This window comes from Sturnus vulgaris, chromosome 13 (assembly GCF_052056855.1).
Source record: "Sturnus vulgaris isolate bStuVul1 chromosome 13, bStuVul1.hap1, whole genome shotgun sequence".
NCBI lineage: Eukaryota > Metazoa > Chordata > Aves > Passeriformes > Sturnidae > Sturnus > Sturnus vulgaris.
The window spans coordinates 2,917,472-2,940,352 of NC_142255.1; the positions used below are offsets into that span (position 1 = coordinate 2,917,472).

General features: G+C 40.1%; 1 protein-coding gene across 3 annotated transcripts in view; it reads right to left on the reverse strand.

The window, feature by feature from the left end:
- The window catches only part of HMG20A (high mobility group 20A), a 38,217-nt gene that overhangs the window by 7,828 nt on the left and 7,508 nt on the right, over positions 1-22,881 (reverse strand). For all 3 annotated transcript variants that reach the window (XM_088172338.1, XM_088172337.1, XM_088172336.1), the window contains 5 exons: positions 9,580-9,672; positions 7,370-7,517; positions 5,808-6,023; positions 3,556-3,688; positions 3,146-3,177 (listed from right to left, as the gene is read on the reverse strand). In XM_088172338.1, the coding sequence (XP_088028464.1) occupies positions 3,146-3,177; positions 3,556-3,688; positions 5,808-6,023; positions 7,370-7,517; positions 9,580-9,668 (618 nt within the window). In that variant the 5' untranslated portion in view covers positions 9,669-9,672. The remainder of the gene's footprint in view (positions 1-3,145; positions 3,178-3,555; positions 3,689-5,807; positions 6,024-7,369; positions 7,518-9,579; positions 9,673-22,881) is intronic.

Genomic DNA, 22,881 nt, shown 5'->3' on the forward strand with positions numbered 1-22,881 from the left:
GTCTGCCCCACGCAGGGGTCCATGGGGTGACCTGAAGGTGACCTGAATGCCACCTGACAGCCAAGGCTAGATGGAACTACAGCCACTCTGTCTTTCCCTAAGGAGACAGCCTGCCCATTGACTGCTTTTAAAGATAAGCTGGCTTTTACTGTCTGCCACAATTACAGCTGAGGAGCTCTGTATTTACTGAGTGAGAACTCAAACCTCACTTGGCCTGAATCAACTGGAGACACACCAGAAACAGGCAAGACTGGAGGGAAGGGCAACTCTTCCCAGCCCTGTGAGGCACAGTAGGATTTATCTGGGGTCTGTGACCAAACGTGCTTTTCACTGAAGTTTTCTGTATGTGCTGCTACAGGGCAAATGTCTCAAGAGTATATTTAGAAAGAGAAGTCATACACAGAGGTGTGAACAATGCATTCATTTTGTCTGAGCACTGCCCAGATGGCTAAGAATTAATTTCATCCCAAAATCTAGGATCTCAACATTAATGTGCACTGAGAAATGGTGGCAGTTATGAAGCTTGTTTAGAACACTTACAGAACATCCACCTTACACATTCTAATTCATGCTCACTATTAGTACCTGTGTGCAAAGAGCCACTGGCTTGGATCATCACTGGCTCCTACAGAGTGGATGGTGGAGGAGAGAGTACTGCAAAGAGAAGAAGGTATTCTCTTTGCAGCCCTAAGATACAGGTTCTTCAGGTACAAACCAAAAAATATTAAGGCTTTAAATGTAAATGTCCAGCTTCCAAAAGGCAAGAAATTCTACTAAGCAGAAGAGTGATCATTAGAACCATCAGCACTCTCCCATTACAAAATACATTACCCAGCACATAAAAGATCCTCTTGAGAACCCTGAAGTACTTAAGCCACTCTGAGGTTCACTGAAGATTAAAATCCTAAGGCTTTGATTACCTCCCATTGAAAAGGACCCAGTCTGTTCAGTTCATGTATCATTTAGTCATCCCTCAAACCAAAAGAGAATCAAAATTGTTTCTATCATTTGCCTTAGAGACACTTCAAGAGTCAACAATCTCATCTGGTTATTAAAATTGAGTTTGAACTTTGAAGATTCAGCAACGAATCACACTTGAAGCTCTTAGAGACTTGGTGAAGTATGGTAATGAGATAGTTGAGATTTTGGAGGGTTTAAGCTCGCCCTCCCTGCCACAGTGAGGCTGCAGACAGTGGAAGGAACAGATATAATAAATGTACAGCTCCATTAAATCTCTCAGAGTAGGTACCACAAGGCAACCCCTGCTCTCCTCAACCTGTGTGCACAAACCTTGGAAAGCTTTCCAGTAGCAAGTGTAACTGAGTGAATGATGCCAGACCTACTTGGAACCAAGCAGCTTGAGGAAATAAATGTTCTATTCACGCCCATCACTGAGCTCAGGAGACTGTGTGTGCATGTTTTTCAAGGCAATATCTATTAAAAGTTCTCTCTCATCCTCTAGTTAAATTTTATTATACTCAGTACTTGAATTGCCAATCATGAAACTCTTTAGAGGTCAGCTCTATGTACAATACACACTAACTCACAGAAACTATATCATAAAAGCTGAAGTGGAGCAAGGGAAAGAAAAAAAGCTTTCATTGACCTTATTCCTTTATATTCCCTCAAGAAATAATTTCATTAGCTTGTACCTGCTAATCACAAACACAGCAACAAGAGTCAGTGTGGACAGGAGAAAGCAGCAAGATGACAAAAAGGTTTAGCTTCACTTTCAGAAACAACTTGAGCAGACACTTGTAAAAGCAATCTAAGTTTTTTCCTGCTTATTCCCCACCTATACAGGATTATAATACTTGACATCCCTGCACAGAAGATGTGAAAGTACATCAGGTGATAAGCGTGTGGGATTTTATAAATATAAAGGTGAAAAACACCAAGTCAAAGGCACAGTTTCAGAGTAGGATGTCTGACTGACAGGTTGATGTTCAGCTGTATCTGATGAACCTTATGTGTCCCACAGGGTGAGAACTCATTTTTGACTGCATTTATCATGTAAAAGATCAGCAATGATAGCTTGAACTGGAGGGGTAAGAAGGAAGACTCCAAATGTGTCATTTGCCACCTGTATAACTTAAATGTTATGTAACAGTCACAGCCAACCTAGAACTTGAAGCCTTCAGTTTTTATACAATTAAAGACAAACTTGGACTCAGTGACTGTAAAATCAGAAAAGTTAGGCACTATGTACTTCTAATAGATAATCTCACTGCAAGCACTTTCTCCAGGAGTTAATAAAAGACATATAAAAAACATGCTACCAATACATTTTCCTGAAAGTGAACCTTACTTTCCTTCAAGACCAGTAGCTGCCTCTCAGCAGTGCTCAGCCTTGTCACTATTGTAATGAACACATTAGAAGCCAACTGGATTGCTTCCCCAAGGCAAAAAAACCTCACAAAGAAAAACAGATCTTTCAGAAAGCCCTATTGCTTACAAGTGAAGAGCCTGTGTATAAGCAAGATTTTTTTCACTGCTCTTTGTTTGCAATTCACTGGTAACCATGAAAGAAGCTCTGTGGCCCTAGGTAATACAACTGGAGAAAGCTGCTGTGTTCCAAGGAGAGGGAAAGCACAGTCAGCCAGAACACACAAGATTTGTGGTAAGATGCCTGTGCTGCAGTTGATGAGCTCTATCTCCACACATTATCACTCTTCTCCAATATTTACACATGCAAAGGGCAAAGGAAGGCAAGAGGAGCTTTAAGCCAGAGATATTCCAATTATTTGGTTGCTTTACCCATTTCCTTCTCAAGGAAGCCACAAGCATTTGTGTTACTGCAAAAAATCAGTACCTGAAAGCAGCACCTAAAGCTGCTAACTTGGCAGGTTTATTGAGGTCTCACACTATTTTTAAGTTCCTAACATGGCATTACAAAACAGACTTATGTTTTAAGTGTACCTTATGTTCCATTTCATCTATCATTTGTACCTGCCCAAGACTTAGCAAATTTAGTTTTGTCATACCAACGAGTGTCAGAATACTCAGTCGTTTCTAACTTTTCAAAACCTTCATTAGGAAGAATTCACACTCAAGTTCTGATAAACTGGGTTTTGACTTCACCTGAAAAGCTTTTTTTCACCTGAAAGTCTACCCACTGCTGTAAATGCAGAATTAAGAGGTTTACCTCGTGATCATGAGCTGGCTGTCTTGCTCCATCTGAAAAAGAAAACAAACAAGAAGTCTCTCAAAATAAACAAAGTTTAAGAGAACAAGAACCAAAGAACTAAGGCAGTTACACAACCCTAATTACACAACAATGCTAGACATGCTTGTGCAGCTCTCCTACAAAGTCACAGAGAAGCTGAGTCTAACTTTGATGCTCTGAAAGCATATCCTCCAACACAATCTAGACACAGTTACATTCTCTCAAGCCTAATTCCCCTTACACACAGCTGAGGTAAATGCCATAGAAAGAACACTTTCACTTTTTAACCAGCCTTTAAATCTAAGGCTTTAAAGGAGTGTCAGGCTACCAGACTGACTGGGAATCTTCTATTGTTCTAGCTAGGCACATATTTTTGTCCCATTCAATACCTTGTCTGTGTGATTTGCCTTTTTGTCTGTCCTGTGCCTTCCTGCTAAAGACTTTGTAGGCTTCAGTCTTCTGATACTGCTCCAGCTCCCTCATGTAACGCTCCTTATCTCTGTCTGCTTCATCCAGGTATCGCTGAAACAAAAAAAGTCCAAGAGTTTCAGGGAGTTTCCTCCCCTTCGGGAGGAAGGGAAGAAAAACAACTTGTCAGATGAAGTGCAGATCCATTTCACCTACACAAACAGGAGAAGAGTGAAGAAACAATGAGGTGCAAAGGAATAAGATCTCTGGATGAAATTACTGCACTCTGGTGTCCCATTTTCTCTCTCTTTTTTATGATAACTCTTCTGTTTGTTTTTTTTTTTTACTAGGCCTAGGAGTAACTTGCTACTAAGCTACTCTACTCAGCTGAATGTTACCTACACATTACAGACCAAACACTTGAGAATTCCTGTTCTGTGGCCAGGATGAAGTGCTGGTGAGCAATAACATCTTATCAGATGATGCTTTATGGTTCAGACTAACAGTGGAGTTCCAAATGCACTCCTGTTTTCATGCCCCACAGACAAAAAGCAGCACCACACACTTGGCACATCTGAGAGGAGAACAAAACATCATGGTAGTGCAAAGAGCAGTGTAAAGATAAAAGAGCCTGGTTTAAATTGATATAATCTCTCTGCATTTTGGTTAATATAAACTTTTTTTCAATTGACATAATCTCATTGCACTTTGGTTAATAGAAACCTTTTTTTATTAGCCTGAGGGTAGGTATTTCACACATCTGCATGAGAGAATAAGCTTAGCTGGAGAATTCTTTAGGGGAACTGATGAACTGAAAAACATTTAATGAATGGTCACAATGCTTACTAATAGGATCCATTCAAGGGAAAAGTTGCCTTCCCAATTTTTTTTCCAAATGAGTTTAAAACACAATGAATGTACGAATTCAATCAGTGAACCTTAGTCACCCGGTATTTTCTTTAAAAAATTGTCATGATGACAATACATATAAGTAATGATTTCTGTACATTGGCAACACAGTTTTGACCCTGCTGATGGCAGTGATAACATTCTGGATTGGGGTGCAAATTTGGTGAGGCTGGGTTGGCATTGCTTTTGGACATGTTATTGGTCTCTAAGATATTAATTCTCTTTTTCCATCTCCAGCAATGTGTTGCTGAAAGGGCTCAGCAGTCTTCCCTTGACCTGCTGTGAGTTAGAAACTTACAGCTTTACTCAAGGACAGATTCCTCAGGGATTTAAAAAGCAGCATACAGAATAGAGATTTGAACTCAATTTCCTTTTTCCTAGGTTAAAAATCTGCCTGACACATGATAAGAATACATGAAAGTGCAGGGGACATAGGGGGAGATGTCTTTTTCCCTTCTCTCTCAGTAGACATTTTTGTCACCACAAGACATGCCCTCCATGGATATAAATTTCCAGCCTTACATAGGAGCAATCCTGACTTTTCTCTAAGCAACATAATTCTAACTATCCCTGCTATCAAATCAACTGCCTTGCCTTGCCACATACTTTCCATTATGGTTAAATCACAGTGCCTATGAACCATTTTATATCATCTCTGTAAGTTGTATTCTACAGGCTTAGTAAAAAAGCAACAAAAGGAAATCTTGTTTTTTCTATCTCATCTTTCATTACACCCTTAAAGTATTTTTCAGAGTTCAAATATGAAGATTAAATTCATATGAGAGCATTCAGTTGCACTGGGATTTAAGAACTGCTTTGCAGTAATCTCCAACTGGCAATCAGGTGTGGACAGTTAGACACCCATTAGCAATGAACTCATTAACAAGGTCCACCCCAGAGGGCCCTAAAAAACAGCCCAAATGTGGCCTTGAGCTTCATTCACTTATCAAATAGTGCAGAAGGCCACAGGACCCCCAGTTAGGAGCCATCACATCCCAAGACTTTGGCCTTACAAGTCTCAGATGTATCTGAGTTGGTACAGCAGAGTTACATCCAGATGGAGCACACAAACTATGGGATGTCTCATTAGACAATCCCCCCATTCTGGATGTATTCTTGCATTACCTAGAGGATGCAGCTCTCCTCAAGTCACCCCTGGAGGAGATGCTGTGGCCCTGCCAGGCTTCATCACGTGAACCTGAGCCCCTCATTTTGAAAGATCCTCCTAAACACGGTTTCAACCAAAAGCTGGTCACCTTCCTCACTAAACACCACACCCACGTAGGAGCAATCCCATGCAGCAAGGACAGGAGTGCAGTGGTACCCTTTTCTCCTCAGGGGGCAGCTTGCTCCACTCGTTGCCCAGCATCCTGGTGATCTCTGGGAAAGGCACTTCGGGCCTCTTGGCCCGCAGCTGCTCCCTGCGCTCGTTCATGAACCGCACGTAGCCCGTGAGGGGCGATTTGGGGGCATTGCTGTCCCGCAGTGGTTTCTTCCTCTTTCTGCCTTTGGCCCAACCTCCTCGCTTGGTTCTTTGCTGCTGCAAAGTGAAAACACAAGGCAATTCAGATTGTGTGAAAATAATCACCTCTGCAAGGAATAAACAACTCCATCAGGAGCACGTGGCTGTGATTCTCTCCATGGATGCAGGTTTCAAACCCTACTTTACAGCTATCCTCACTTCTGTCTAAACAAAGCCAATAAAGTCTCATTGTGGAAAGTAGCTTACAGTTTCTCCTAGTCCACAGGGACAACAAAATAACATCAGCCTCTGACTGTCAAATCACAGGGACTGATGATCCACAGCATGATCACCTCAACTAATGCAACTGCAAATATTTTTTTATTACTTGTTTGCTTGGTTTTAGTTATTCCCACACTCACATACCCTCCCCTGCAAGTCATTTACTTCCATAGATTTTTTGGGGAGATTTTGTGTCTAAGTTAATAATTGATAACTAGTTATTCTGCACCTTCCAGATCTTTGTCCTTCATGCACAATGTGCCAAAAAAGTGGGTGTAAAGACAGTATACAGGCTTTTCTATTCTCATCTGTTCAGTAGATTGTCTGTCCCACTAATTACCTCCAACAGAGCAACAAACAAACTCCAAAGGAGGGAATATTGTAAATGTGTCTGGGGCACACTGTGAGTTCACAGGAATAACATCATTATCACTCATCCTCTTGGCTTCAAACTATTTCTACAGCAATCTCTGACAACACTGTTTTCCAATGCTATGTACATATAACAATATTCAGTACTTCTAAGCTTTCCCCAGATCAACATGGTCCTGCCATCATGTTACTTTTTGTTTCCCTCCTGGAATTTTATTACTTAATTAAAAAAGGACCTCACAGCTGAAAACAAACTACCAGGAGGAATATCAAATACATCTACTAAAAAAAACCAAAAACAAAACAACAGAAAACCTCAAAACCACTTCCTAGTCCAACTTCAGGTCCTTCATGATTTAATCACCAAAAATCAGTGTTGGATGGCACACAAGGTATAGTCTAAAGTAGTGAAAACATAATGGTTTTAAAGACATCAGTTACTACCAGAACAGTACAATGGTCTCACTTGCTGGCTCACAAGAAAGAAAATAAGCTGTGGCAGCTGAACATTCAGTCCTGAATGCAGCACCAGCTTGTGGGCCCCTCTGGCTAAGCTGAGACCCATGTGCTGCTCTCTGTATATTCCAACTGCCAGCTATCTGTGTGCAGACATGCAACACAGCAGAAAATCAGGGAATCAGAAGATGAAAATGGCAAATGGATAAAAATTTGTGATCCTATTAAAAGAGTAAATCTGACCATGTAAGATAATATAATGACAAAATTCCTTGCCTTTGCTTCATTGAAAAGTTACTATTATTTCATCTCACCTCCTCCTCAGGCTTCTGCTCAGTGGTTTCAGCAGCATTAGAAGACTCATTTTGCTGCTGCTGAGCCTGTGACAAGTCTTCCACCAAATCTGGGTTATTCACAGGCTGTGAAGTTCCACCACTGAATGAACTCTCCGAATTAGCTAATCTGAAAAAGCACAGAAGTGGAGAACAAAAAATTTAATCATCATTGCTAAATCATTTCCTCCCTAATCTTCTAAAACATGCAAAAATATTGCAAATATATTCATTCTCACACTAGCAAGAAAAGATGGGATTTAAAAGTGATTTTTGAAGAACTGGCTGTTCCATCCAAGCAACCACTGTAACTACCACAGTTCCTATGGACCTTCAGACCCAGTTTGATTTTTGAAGTGGCATTTTGTTTCATTTTCAGTGAAGCATTTGATTACACAAAGAACGTGCAGGCAAGTGTACATTTCGATCAGAAACTAGACAGTGTGAATCTACCCTTCTTCAAAAGTACCAGAAGGAATTTGAAATTAAAAGTTTCATCATCAACCAAGATACACCTTTCTGGATGTGTTTAATGTATTTCTCCACAAATACATTTAGAGGTCTGTGATTGTGTATGATCTCGGATTGAACTTCATTCCATACAATCTCCTGTTCATACATGTGGGTATTTAAACACAAACATGACTAGGTCCCAACAGGCTCCAGAATTGCCATTATTTAATTTTGCTGCAGGAGTTGTATCAATCTACCTTGCTCTAAAAAACAGCAAGATGTCTGCAGGCAAAAAAGAAGAGCAAGAGTGCAGAAATACTTCTGAAGGTAGACTGACAATGATGAACACTCATTTGGGGGCAGCAGCCTCCTGGACATTCTCAGCACTGTGTTCAGTAGGCAAATTAATATAAGATTTTTGGACTCAGATTCTAAACCCTTCTTGAGGCTAAAGAATACTTGGCCTTAGCCAGTTACATTCATGAAAATTCCTTTAGCAGCAGGGAATGCTTCAAGTCTCCTTTGCTAATTTATTCCAGTCTAAAGCTACTCATGTCTATGGCAAATTTGAAATATTCAAAATAACTGTTCCTATTGATGTAGAATACAGCTATAAAAATTTGATACATATTAACAGAATTGCTATTTGAATGCCCATGGGAGTATCTGTCTTCAGAGAGAACAGCATATTTCCATTACTTGCTACAATCAGCAATTGTGACATAATTACTGGTAAAAACAAAAGGGCTGGAGAGATCCATGGCTGACTTTGAGACACCAGATTGAGCTCATATTACTGACAATTAGAGAGGGAGCAGGGGAACAAAGCAGACACCCTCCCCTAAGTTAATTATATTTGGTATGTGTCAAAAAGAATAGGAACAACACAGCTCTGGATTCACTGTTAGAGTTTGAAGAGTCTTTCAGTTTTCCTCTCCATTCCCCCTTAGCAGAGAAGCTCTTTCAACTACAGCTACAGGAAAAACTTCATGTGATGCAGCCTTTTGCAGCAAACACTGATGAAAGCTCAGCCAAACATTAATACCTTTTAAACACAAGCCTCAATTGAATATGGACCTAATTTGGCACCAACAAGTTTGAAATCCCAGATAAGTAAATCCAAATTCAGACCCATTTGAAGTGCAAGTGTTCACATTGGTTTTTACAGAGCTTTACCTGACTGCAAAGTCTGAATTTTACTGTTTGGTGCTTTGCAAAACAGAAAAAAATCTTCAATTATCAAAACATAGCAAAGATTCCATGTATTCTTAAAAGAAAACTTCTCTTGGCATTGTGATTTTAAGAGGCCATTGTTGCAGTTTGTAAAAGCAGAGTTGGACTGACAAAAATGAGGTATCAGTTTCAGAGATCACTGATGAACAAGTATATCTTTAATTGAAATCACTTAGCAGGGACCACAATGGCCAACAGATACTTCCTCTGTGTCCCCTTAATGTCACTTGTGCCAAGACTGAAATGCTAGGGATCTGCCTTTTAAAGCTAAGGGATACTAAAGAACAGCTTGTGACCACTTCGATCAGTTCAGAAGAGTTCTGGTTTCTCCTAAACACAGTCCTGTGATCTTCTATCAAGGTCGAGGGAACGTTGCAAGATTGAATTCTGTTGGCTTTATTTCTCTTTTTAAGAATTCCTTAGAATGCCCTGTTCCCACTGAAACAATTTCCTGACAAGTGCAGAGATGGTATCTAGCAGCTGAAGGTGAAAAAGGAGTGGCTTACCCAGTTACATTAATTTCACTACCTTCCTTAGGTCCATCCTCATCAGTAAAAAGTGGAGGAAGATTGGAGCCAGTTACCAAGTTCTCCATAGCTCTGGGGGAAAAAAATAAAGGTAAAAAAAGTTAACCATGTCATTGCTTCCTTTCAACAGCACTTCAATTCAAACATTATAACCCCATGAACCAATTGGCCAGTCACAGCTGAGTGGCTTCAGGACACATCCTGTAGGCAGAGAACAAAGACCACAAGTGACACTTCAATTCTGAGTTTCCATTTTAACTGAGCCCTGTGCCAGTGCCACAGCATTGCTGGAAAACCCTGCAGTTTTATTTTATCCCTCAAGACAAACCTTCATTCACCATACTCAGCACACAGGTAGGCAGATCCTGCTCTTCCAGTCCACCTGCCTGGTTATTCTTCACAGTGCACCCTTCACCAGAGGCTTGTGTGGACCCCAGAAGAAAATTGAAACCAAGTTCCCCCTGAAGTTTCAAATTAAGATTGTAGTAATAATTCCCTGTCCAGATTTTCACAATTAATCTATGTGTGCAGTTGAGCACTAACTAACAGAACACAGCTACTTAGAGTATTTTACCTTCAATCCCATAGAACAGTTGCTGAATAAGGACTGTGTATTTCTCATTGAATACAAACTGCCCCCAAATTAGAAGTGGTTTCATTTGTAACCTTCTGGCATGTCACAGGAATTCAATGTGAGAAGAAATCCAAAGCTTAATTACTTTATCACCTTTCTTACTAAAAAACAAAACTGTTGCATTTTAGTAAAAAAAACCCAAAAAGCTTTAACAAACTCAGTCTATGATTATGAGTTGCCAGTTCAGGCCATTTTGAAGTGCCACACTACTTAAATTCCTGTTCCTTCAATTTTGGAGTCACCCTTGATGAGCAGTTCAATTACTGCTGTCCCTTTCATCCAGTACCCTCGGGCTTTGGGCCTCGAGGAGAGCCATCACCTTCTACTTTCTCCTGGCTTGGTGTTTTCCACCCAGCACTGAAATCCAAAAAACCCTGCTCCATGTTTTGAATATTAGATGTGTTTTCTCAGTTCCAAAAGTAGATGTTTTCTACAGACAAAGAAAGACAGATCTGCTTGCATCTCAGAGCTTTTGCAGATCTCTATCACAAGTACAACATGGATGACATTCACTCTTTTCTCTCCTGCTTTTCCAGCTGCTGAGATCCTTAGATCACCCTTAAGGATCCCATCATCCTGACTTCTTACCTAGAAAATAATTAAAGCAAAGCAGACTCCTCCTAGGGGTACAGCCACTGATCTCTAGCAGAGGAACACCTTTACTTGTGTACAGGAAAGGCTCAGCCAGGAGTGAAGAAACTGAATTCCTGCTCTGCCATTACAAACCAGGGACTGAGCACAGTTTTGGAGACTGACCAGCAAAGGGATTCCAAGATGCTCAGGGATCCAAAGCACCTGGACTGCCAAGGGATGGGGAGGGAATTTGGCTTGCTCAGTGTGGCAGAGGGGGCCAAGGACCAATCTTATAGAGCCTAAAGCTACTGCATGGAAGTGGCAGAGATGACAGAGCCAAGTTCTCCCCAGTTCCATTGGCTTTGCAGGGTCAGGCTGGACACCAGGAAGTGTTCCCAGAGAGGTGGAGTCTATCCTGGCAGATTTGAAATGCTAAAACTGACCTAAACTAGTGTTGGCAATAGCCTTGCTCAGAGTGGGAGGCTGGACTAAGATGACCTCCCTCCAGATGTCCCTTCCAAGCAACATCTGCAATTCTATGAATCACAACTCCACATTATGGGGTTTTTCCAAACACCAGCATCTCTGACAGGAAAAGAAAGACAACTTAAATAATATAATGCTGTTAGGAAAAGTAGTGAGATACTCTGGTAAAACAAATAGGATTTCAATCCTTAAAGAAGGCAAACCATACTTCCTCACATATAGATAAGAATCTACACACATAGAAAAGAAACTACATGTATCACAAGGAATCTGAAAATTCAACTGATTTGAGAATCATGCTCTCCACTGCCCAGAAAGCTGCTTAAGCACAGCTTCTAAACCATACAACATAAATTGTTTCATGCAGTTATCATCTAAGAGGCAAATGAAGTTCTGCTTCATGTTACACAATATTCATCAGTCAAAAATCCTAAATTATGATTTTCAAAAAAGGAAGCCTAAGCAATTATGCCTATTGTGACCTTCTCACCAGGTCCTGATCTGTCTGCTCACATCTGGCCCAAGCTCACTTTCAAACTGCAGGGAGGCAGCTGGACACCAACCTTAACAACATCTAAACAGAACACAAACACAGGAAGCCAAGAGGACATACACTTTTTTTATTTAACCCATATGTTCTAGATAGTAACTCTTTCAGATAATGCTGACCCACACACTAAAGACAAAGTAACATCAGTGAATTTACAATGGCTGCTAATCAGTTCCAGAGAGCAAGAAAACAAAACAGTTCCCCTAAAACTGACTGAGAGCAGATGGGACACACACAAGTCTTTCAGTCTCATTTCTCAGGGACAACTCTCCCAAACCTCTGCTCCAAAATCATTATCCATTTAGTTTCACCCCCACTGCAGAGCTCCATGTTTACTGAAACACATTTAACTAAATTCGAGGCAACAGAAACAATGTACGCTTAGTTTTCTAATGGCTAGCAAATATACCCTATTTTCATTTTTTAACTATGTATGCAAAAACAAACACAACTGAAATTGTTGTTTAAACCCTACCAGCCCTGTAGTTCAATGCAGAGAAGCATCTCCTCCAAATAAAACTAATTCAAACTGGAGCAGCTCTGAGTTCACTGCACTGCTACACTGCTGGCTGTGCTGGCTCAGGAAGGCAACAGGCTAAGCAGGAATAGAGAGACTGATTTATTCATGAACAGCTGTATTTGACTAGATTTCAAATGTTCAACTAACATATGCACTAGCATTAGTTAAACCTCTATAGGAGCCTAGAAAAAATCCTACATTGTCAAAAATGTGGCATAATTTATCTTTTCCTTTCCCTCTCTTACCTGATCAATCATGGCTTCACGATACAAAAAGGGGACAACAGTATTTTGTAACTTTCTGTTTCAATTTTTCAGCTGGACACTTCGGTTGCATGCTGCAGAGATCATACTTGGACAAAACTGTGCAGAGTTTACCAACATGGTCTGACAGAATTACTCAGGAAATTAAAGCAAAACTTTTACAGCATAAAGATCTAAGTGCTACTACACACTTCAAGGATCAAACAGTGGGTAATTAAACACCATTCAAAACTGGAATATGGTTTAAATAAACTTCTTTAATTTCTTTTCACATTACCTTTTGTAGGCCATGATATGTTATTATTATTCCAGCAGTAAAGATAAAGTAGCTAAGTTACATTTTGCACAGACTGAAAGCTATCAAAATTTCAAATTTCTGATCACATTTGTGCAGCAGAGAAAAAAACTCAAAAGCAGGTAGCTTTAAAATCAGGGTGAGAACAAATCCATGGCTGGAGCTAGACAGAATGATTCACTTTTCCTCAACATTACTGTGGCTGCACTGTTCTCAGCACTGCTATAGGGCAGCACATGTAGGGACATGACAGGTTCAAGGACCTTTCATACATGCTGTCAATGAAGGGTAAAATTTGCCACAGTTGACCTTGTCTTCAAAGCATCAGAAACAGCAAAAGTGCCATTTAAAATGTGCAAACAACTTTATCTAGCAGACCACCTCAGCACAGTACACCTGCGTTCTTAACTTGTCAGGAGCCAGCTGGAGTCAGAGCAGCACTGTCCCCACACAAGCCACGGGCAGCCCCTCCTGTCCCCACACGAGCCACGGGCAGCCCCTCCTGTCCCCACACGAGCCACGGGCAGCCCCTCCTGTCCCCACACGAGGCCGTTCCTGTCCCCATGCACTCCTGGCCCGGGGCTCAGCCCTGCAGAGCCTGAGCACAGCAATCTCTGCCCACCCCAAATGTTGGGTGCTCCCACCAAACATCACCCGCTGTGCTTGGCACACTCAGTCACTGCTGAGTGACACGAGTGACACGAGGGGCTCTGCACAGCTCTGGTCACTAATAAGTCACTGTCACCTGTAGAGTGACTTCTTCCTCACCCCAGGCTGAGTCTCGAGATGCTCTGAACACTGGGAAAAGGGTAAACTGCCCTTAATGTTGCCTTTTCAACATTAATCTTATGAATAAGAATAAAAAAAATTACTAAACTCTTCAGCCATCCAGTTACAAGGTAACATTATAAATACATATTATTTATTACAGTTAAGCATATTTGAATATGAAGTCAGCATCAGAAATCCAGCTTACAGGCTGATTATAAAACACTGCAGGAGTTCCAATTACCTCATCACCAGCTCTAGTTTTAGAAATGTTACTGCTGAGTGGAGAATTTTTCTCCTTAAGTCTCTCATCCCCCTTGCCAGAGTAAATAAGTCCAAATTTTACCATTCAGAGGCTAACAGATTACAAAAAAAAAAAATCATCTGCTACATCACAGAAGAGTCACAGTATTCCTTATCTCAGCATCAGAATCCAAGCACTTCAGAATGCAAACAATCTAAATTCAGATGATTTACTGAGAGAAGAACCCACAGGACCATCACTTCCTCTGCCTTTCCAGATGAAGCCAGAACATCAGAAACAAAACTGAACTAAGTCCATCTCCTATTAAAACCACAATGCTTTTGGAGCTGGCAGAGGAAGTTCAGATTGCCTCTGACTGAGCCTTTTCTTCCATCAAGCTGGAGCAGAAGCATGTTATCCAACATACTTCCCTGCAAAAAAATCAGATGTGACTTTTTCCTGACAGGCAACTCATCAGAAAAAGGTTTTTGTGACTAGGAAAATTGCAAGCTCAACCTAAGGGGATGAAGGTTTTTCTGAAAAACCAGAAAACATATACCAGAGAATAGCCAACTGCTTTTATTTTTACTTCTTGCCAGTAAAAACAAAGAAACACTACAGACCAAACCAGAGACTTGTAGGAAAAAAATCCAGAGTTCCACTGCATTTCCAAGCAGCTTAAGGAAAGAAAGAAAAGATGTAAAGCTTAGGTTTATACTTAGTTTAATTTGCAGCAAACACTAACAAAGCTATTATACTCTGACCTTAGAAACAGCTGTCAAACATCTGCAAACATGGATTTTAAAACCACAAGTGTTCAATTCTGCATTCTGCTCTCATTTATAGAAAAGCTTTAGGATGAGGCACATATATATAGACATCTCATATACATATATATAAATGTGTGTGTAAAACCTTGCTGTTCTCTGGAATGAAAGCCACAGCAAAGGAATATCCTCAACTCTGCAGACAAAGGCAAGAACAGCCCCACATTGATTTTCTCCCTTCAAATACCAGAGTGAAATTTTGCATTACCAATAAACCAGCTTTTTAGATCACTTCAGGGAAAACAAAAGCCCACAATGAGATGAAAAATAATTGTGCTATAGATCCCTGGAAAGCTAAAACCAGTAACTGTGGTTACTTCTGGTATCCAGAGGGAAGGCTTTTCTATCTAGCCCTTCACTGCAGGTATTACATTAGGATAGTTCATTTTATTCTGAATTAACTTTGTTCATGACAGCATCAATTGCCATTTAGACTAATACCATTAACAAATACAATTCTGCAAAATTAATTTAATTCTTGTGTTACAGATGTCACTTGAGAAAACAAACCATTCAGACCACAAAAAATAAGTCTCAAAATAAATCTTGAGAATTTTTCCTTAATCACTCTACTTAAAGTAAGTCCAATAGGGATGGGACCAGGGATAGGGATCTGCCCACAAAAATGTCTTCTGAATTCCCAGTTACTGAGGGCAACTTAGTCTACTTCTTCACCTGCTCTGCCATTTGAAAATTTCTCTGGGATCTGAGGAGCTTGTATGTCACAGGACAAAGTCTCCCAATAGCTCCTTTCCCATCAGTGAGGTAAAGGGGTACCCCAGAACACCCCACAACAGCAGCAGTATCACAAAGGGTTGCCTGGAGCACAGACACTTCTCAAACCACAGCACCCATAAATGAGCCAGGACCTCAGCAGACCCCAGTGACTTCCCTTCCAAACTGAAGTACCATTCCTCTGATCATTTATGTCTCTAAGACTCAATCACTCACTGTTTGTGCAATGCAAACATGAAAGTGCCATGAGCAAAGCAGTTTATTAAAAAATGTAAATGAACAGACTGAAGTTTTTCATGGTGTTTACCCAGTTCAAACATTTACCAGCATCACACAAGTGAAACAAGAAACAGTATTAATTAATGCTTGAGGAGTACTTTGATTTAAAATGCCAAATGAGTATTATGAACTAGAGATTACTGAATGTCAAGGAATCCTGATTGTGACTGGCCAGTGAAATGCAAAGTGACATATTTGAAAATAAAATAATTGAAGACTGCATACACCTAATGAGACTAGAAAGTTGTTTTAAAGCTATTTTAGCCCTTTTGCTCTTCCTCAAAACTTTATTCAGCACAGAAGTTGTCAAGGAGCAGAGCATATACTCCAAACTCACTAATATTCTGTGAGAGGAAGCTCTGGCTGCTGCCACAGAGGAATACAGATTGGAATTTTTCATGCACATAACCACCAAAACAAGTCATTACAGCCATTTTTCAGAATATGGGGTCGAATATTTTGGATGTGAGAATATACTGAGAAAGAGATTGAGTATATACTTAAAAGAATGACTCACCACAGGCATCATGACCCAACACAAAAGCATCTACTCTGACCTCAAAAGCCACAAAGACAGCATGGAACTGGATATTTTAAATGCACTGATATGGGTACAGGGACAAAGGTTAGAGGAAATGAAGTGTGGGAAGAGTCAGTGATTCTCACACAAAACAAGCAACTAATTCTGCCTGTTTTCAGAAGATCCATCTTTAGAAAAAAATACAACATGTCAGCTTCCATACATTTTTGTTCTACATTTTCTTGCTGTTGCTGTGCATGTTATTCCAATACAAAACAAGTGAGTTTGAACACTCAAATCCATGATGTGGAAGAAATCACAACTTTTAGATAGCCTTAGTTGTGCAAAATAACAGGCATATAAACCTGAACAACAGAACTGCTGTTAGCAAATCCTTTCTAATAGCAAGAATAATGAAGAAATGGGTTGGGCTGTTTGTTTCCAAACTGGTCTTAAAACTCTCTGGTAATAGATTAATATCTATCAGAAATTAAAGTGTGAAGGTACATTGCATGAAGTGTACCAAAACCCCTTGTCAGCCAAGGCTCTTCCTGCAGTCCCACATGGAACCACTGGCAGCACAGGATGGAAGCTGCAAATGCCTTGGAAACACACTGATGGAAACACTAATAAGGAAAGTGAGCACAAAAGAACAGACAAGAGGTCTGTAAGTATCAGTGCATCAGCAGACACTGCTTACAAAACCTTGTCTGGATTCCTGAAAAGAAAAGAAACTGAAAAGACAGCCCAGTCCTGCCAAAGCACCCTCTCCAGGAACAGCAGACAGCTCCTCTGACCACTGTTAACAAGATTTGAAAGCTGAGTTCACAGACAAAATGTGTTAAAATGGATACGAGAGGAAAAGACTACACCAATTAAAAAAGAAAAAAAATCAGGAAAATTAAAAAGACAAACTTTATGCTCTAAAGCAGGCACATACCAGGATACCTCTCTCAGTACCAAAGGGAGAACTCCCAGAAATTTTAAAATCATACAACACCCAAGTACTTCCATGGCTCCATAAAAGAATTAACTTAAATCAACAGCAGAATGCAGACAAGTTAGAATAAAGCTTTCCCTATACTCCTCTTCATCCAAAAGCAAGAGGAAATGACAATATTTAGCATCATTCATGGAAAACAAGAGGAAAACCAACAAAGCATAAACCCACTGGGGTGGTCTGACTGCTCTCCAGTGACAAGCAATACATAAGAGATGCAGAGGTGCATGTGAGGGATGGCAATATGCAGGCAGAGGGCACTTTTGGAACACCTGTAGCATGTGTACTGAAAATAGTTCATTTTGGAGCTGAGGTAGGACTGAGAAGAAAGCATGCATGTCACATACACTGCACATCAGTGTGCCCAAATATCCCAGGCTGAGTGCTGGGAACAACAGCTAAACATTTGCACTATTGCCCCTGATCCTCAAACCATCTCCAGTAACCCAAAGAAACTGCTCTGAGGGCAGTGGTGAACCTACTCCTGCAACCTCTTCTTTGTGCCTCTCCTGTCATTTCAGAGGCAAGGAGGCAAAAGAAGTGAGGGAAAACCCTAAGAGCACAGCCACTGCCTAGAGCTTGGAGCCAAAGAGCAAAGGAGAACCTGGGAAAAGCACGTCCAAGACAAGCTCCTCTTCCAGATTTCCTCTTCCACAGCTGCTCCTCATATGCTGCAAACAAGAAATTGCAGGTGGGAAACATGCACAAGCTTTGAAAAATAAGAGTTGATCTCTGCACTCAATAAATTCAGCCCTAAAAGAGAATGTAAATCTTTTCAAACAGGTTGATGATTGAACAGACATGAGGATGGAGATCTCACACAACACAATATCTTGGAAAGATTCCTAGTTTATGTTTAGTTACAAGTGTTCTGAAAGATATCTGGCATTCAGGTTTGAGTATTCACCATATTTAGCAGACAGCAGATTTATGCTGCTTTTACATTTCTTTTGCATGATTTCATTTCTATATATATTTGTTAGGTAAATATGGTTCCTCTGGGCTAAAGCAGAAATATTATCCCAATACCACTATATATGGGTAGAGATACACAGCTGGTTTAAAGGTCATAAAGGAAATACCTTAAAGCTAAGAATACAACTAAACTTCAGAAACAAACTTTGAAGCACTACCAATCTTAACCTTATTTTGGACATCTCAACTAATTGTTAGTCTTTGCTTGGTTTCTGAGATCTCAAGTTGCTCTGAGACTCTGACCTGAATACACATCATGCAATTTTTACTGCAAAGAGAAATAAGAGCTAAAGTCTTTGTGATCCTTGCAAAAGGTCAGCAACACTCTGGTTTACACAGCATTAAACATGGGAAAGTGGAAAAACATTTCTATTTTCCAAAGGGCTACAGCATAGATTTCACCTCAGTATAATATCATAACCTGAAGTTCATTGCCTTGAGCAGGAACAGACAAAGCCAACTGGTGGAAAATAAGAGTTCAGGCACCACTGTCCTTTTTGATTTGTGGAGCCTAAACACTTTACAACAGAAGTGCAGGCACACAAAAGTTACTTTCTACGATTACATTTTGCACTCTGTTAGAAAGAGATTAGCTGAGGATCAAATACCACATTTAATCCCCAAAGTTAGCTCAAGGGCTTTCTGAGTTAGACAACTGCCTTCTCAGTCACCAGCACTCCCTTTTCATTTAAAAAGACTCCTCTGAAAAAGCACTCATTTATATTTTGCTCCTCCCTACATCTCCTAAAACAAAGGCAAAAAAGCATGACATTGCTTTCTAAACATTATATTCTTACAAGTAAAAAGTATTTAGATTTTATGAAAACTTCAATCATATTGGAGCTTACACATGTCCCAAGATAAAACATTTATTACAGTAATGGAAGCTTGTTTTTCCTGGTCTTTAGCAGTCTCCCAAAACAGCTAATTCCCACCCTGGAACAGTTTCCTGACCTCTAGAAAGGGTCATCTATGTATAACTCCAGACAAAATATGGCCACAGCATTCCAAAGCTCCGTGGAAAGATCAGCAAAAAGAATTCAGCAGGTTCAGTTCCCATCATCCCAAAGTCGAGCTTTGCTTTTCAGGACAGAGCAGACACTCAGAATTAAGTTTGAGTGAAGCCTCACCCAGCTGCTGTAAGCAGCACACACTGATCCTTCAGCAGTGAGGCCATCCCTAAACACAAGTCACCAGTCCCACTGCTGCCTGATCAGGAACAGCAAGGAGCAAACCTCAGAGCAGGCTGCAGATGTAAATAAAGACTCCTGGGAGAAGATACTGCACCAATCTCTACTTAACACCTCCCATCCACAGCACAGCAAGCCCAGGTGGTGGAGTTTAGCATGCAAGAAACAAGCAGCTTATTATTTGAAACCGTGTCAGGTAACCAAGCTGAATAGGAAACCCTGGCTGAAATTTCAGTTGGTAAAAATTGTGGCTGTTGACAATTGAAGTGTATTTCATTTACAGCTAACAGTTCAACTAACAAGAAGCAAAAACATGCATTCACTTCACAATGCAATCTTCCTCTACTCAAGTATCCATCTCTTAATCAGCATGAACTCATTAGTGTTCCTATTTAAAATGCCTTTCCCAATAACACTTGCTGATATCACTCAATAGTTACACATTTTATACATAAATATCTCCTAAGCATATAAAAGAAATCTGAAAATTCCAACTAGTTTTGCTAGTTAAAATCCACCCAGCCAAGCACATGTCTAGTCACCAGTTTCTTTGTTGGCTGCCCCTCCCCAGCTCTAGGGGGAAAAAAAAGGAAACAATGTGAGAAAGGTCTACTACACTGAATTAAACCTACTCCCAGAAATGAAGACGTACACCTCTGGTATCATTCACATTTAATGATTCCATCTTTAGACCAGAAGTGGCTTCTAGAGGCCGTTTGATCCCAACACCTACTCAAAACCAAGGAGAAGGTGATCTTTATGGCAGATGCCATGTTACACCGTGTGGCTCAAATCCTCACCAACACTGACCTAAATCATCAAATGCCCTCAACTGCGTTGGGTTTTTGCCAGGAAGGTTTCCAAGAGCTGAAGAAATGAGCATTGCTTATTCTCAGGACACAGTGATGGATGGGAGACAAAAGCAGGTGAAAAAGCCATAGGAACCGTGGCCATAGGAACAGAGGTGTATCAGACAACACCTCCCCCAGTCCTGACAAAGCTGGAGGGACAGGACAATAAAAGAACACTGGAACAGAGAGAAAGTTTTCACTTTATTCATCTATTAACCAGAAAATGCATCAAGAACAACCTTAGCAAGGAATCCAGGATCTTCTCTCCTATTAGTGAAGCTAGAGCTGGACTTCCAATACTGCCCAATCAAAAACTGCCTCACCTTTGAATTAAGGTTAGATTTACTCTCAGCTCTGAGTACCATGAGCATTAATTACCCCAACTCAAACTATTTCAACAAACTGCAAAAAATGACGAGCTGCCATTCCCAAGAGGAGTCCTGCGTTAGGCTCATTTCACAGAACCCAATTTCAAGTCGGTTTAATTCAGCAGCAGCAGCTTTAAGCAGGTTCTTTTTCTTCTCATCAAATGGAGAGCTTAGCTCAGGGCTGCTGTGTTTGCCTCTCCACTAACCAGTCCACGTGTCCAATCTGTCCTTCAAGTGGAGGGCACAGCAAAATGAACTGCACACACTTGCACGAGATTATAGGGACAGATGACTGAGGGACCAAGAAGATATTGTAACATCAAGCCCTTCATTGCATATGAGCAAAGGAAGTTCTCATTTCTAGCTTGACAGAGGATATATTGTTATCTGCATGACAAAAGGGCTTTAAATCTTAAAAGAAATAGTCAGCACTGTATGAAAAATTGAAGAGACATTCTGTGCCAAAGCTGGATTATGAATCACCAACTAACACTCCTGCCATCAGCAGCATGAAACCATCTCTGCAGTGATACCCAAACCCTACCTGAATAACGACTGCCATGCTTAACACACTGCAACCCCCCTCCACGTTCAACACCCAAAAAGCAACTGATTTGCCAACTGTTTCACTCATTTCACACTTCTCTATTCTTTCAATAAATTGCCATTCTGATTCTTGTCTGGTTTTGTCAATGCTGTCGTGCCTCTTTGCACTTCATTTATGTTTTAAACACTAAATTATTTAGCAGTCACAAGTCACAGCAAATGCCAGGAAACTACTTTATCTGATCTGCAAAATCTCCAATTGCTCAAATTTCTGTATTTTTAATTAGTGGCATAGAAATACATCCACAGAACTGAGATGCTACCACGCAGTTCAGAAGCAGAGACACTCAAGTTTCAAAACTACAAATATGACAGACACATTTCCTATTACAGACTGACAACTGATTTAAGTAAAATTTATCTGCAGGTCAGACCTTTCCTAGATTAATTTCCAGGGAATATATTGCTGCTTTACCACAATCCTGACTCATCACTTGCCCAGAGTTTTACTGATCAGTCACTGATCCACATTTGCACATGCTGGAAGGAAAACACCCAACCATTCATCAGAACAGTAGGTCCCTAAATTTATATAGCATTACTCAAATGTCTCCATAAAAAGTCAATTATAGACACTGAGCTGACAAACATGACTGATCTCAGACTTGAGAATAAGGAATTGTGTATCAATAAAGAAAAAACACTTTTCTAATGTAATTCCCAGAAGTCTATAATATAAAGACACTAAGATAAAAGCTGAAGGCTATCTTTTTAAAAAAGTATCCAGCCTTTAGTATGCATTTGAAATCTGTCTTCTCACTCTTCCTCACTATAAAAATGTACACCCTTTGTATGTGGTTATTTGAATATCAGTACTTTTCCATGTAACAGCAATGTGAGAACAAAAACTCGAGGAATGTGCTGAAAAGTTTCTTGTGATCAGTTACTATTATTTTCTGCATGCCTTGCAAACTCCTCCTGATAGATGTCTTTTCTGTAATTCCCTTGAGAAATACTCTGTTGAAATTACTTTGGGACAGAATGTATGTTTTTACAAGCAGCAATAAAATTATATAAATAACTTGCCTAAAAAAATCCAAACATGTAAAGTCTATTTCTATAGAGAAAATGCAAGTAATCTGTAGCAGAGTTCACAGTTTTTCATACTTACAATGAACTTCAAGTTTTTTAAGGTTAAAATAATATTAACAGAAAAGATTTCTCAAGTCAGAAAAGTATCTTGGATATTTCGAAAATGTTCACATCACTACACATTCAAAACAATTCACAAAAAAAAATCTCACAGTCTAAGTTTAATATGCAGTTAATCATTCTATAGCTTTTTACATCCAAATGTAAACAGAAAAGCAATCAAATCTTATGTCAAGACAACGACAACTTGGGTTAGTTTAATACAAATACCTGCAAAGTTCTTATTCTTTCCAAAAATTTCCTGCTTATTTCTTTATTAAAAAAAACCTGCAGTACAGGCACATGCTAGAGGGAATGATAGTGATCACTGTGACCCATTTAACACCAGGCACTACCCTCTGCTAAAAACCAGAAACACAGAGGGTTTCAAACCTTCATCATGGTTACCCAGGCTTGTTTCAAAGTCAGAAGCATCACTACAGCAGCTGTCCCACGTGGCACTTCT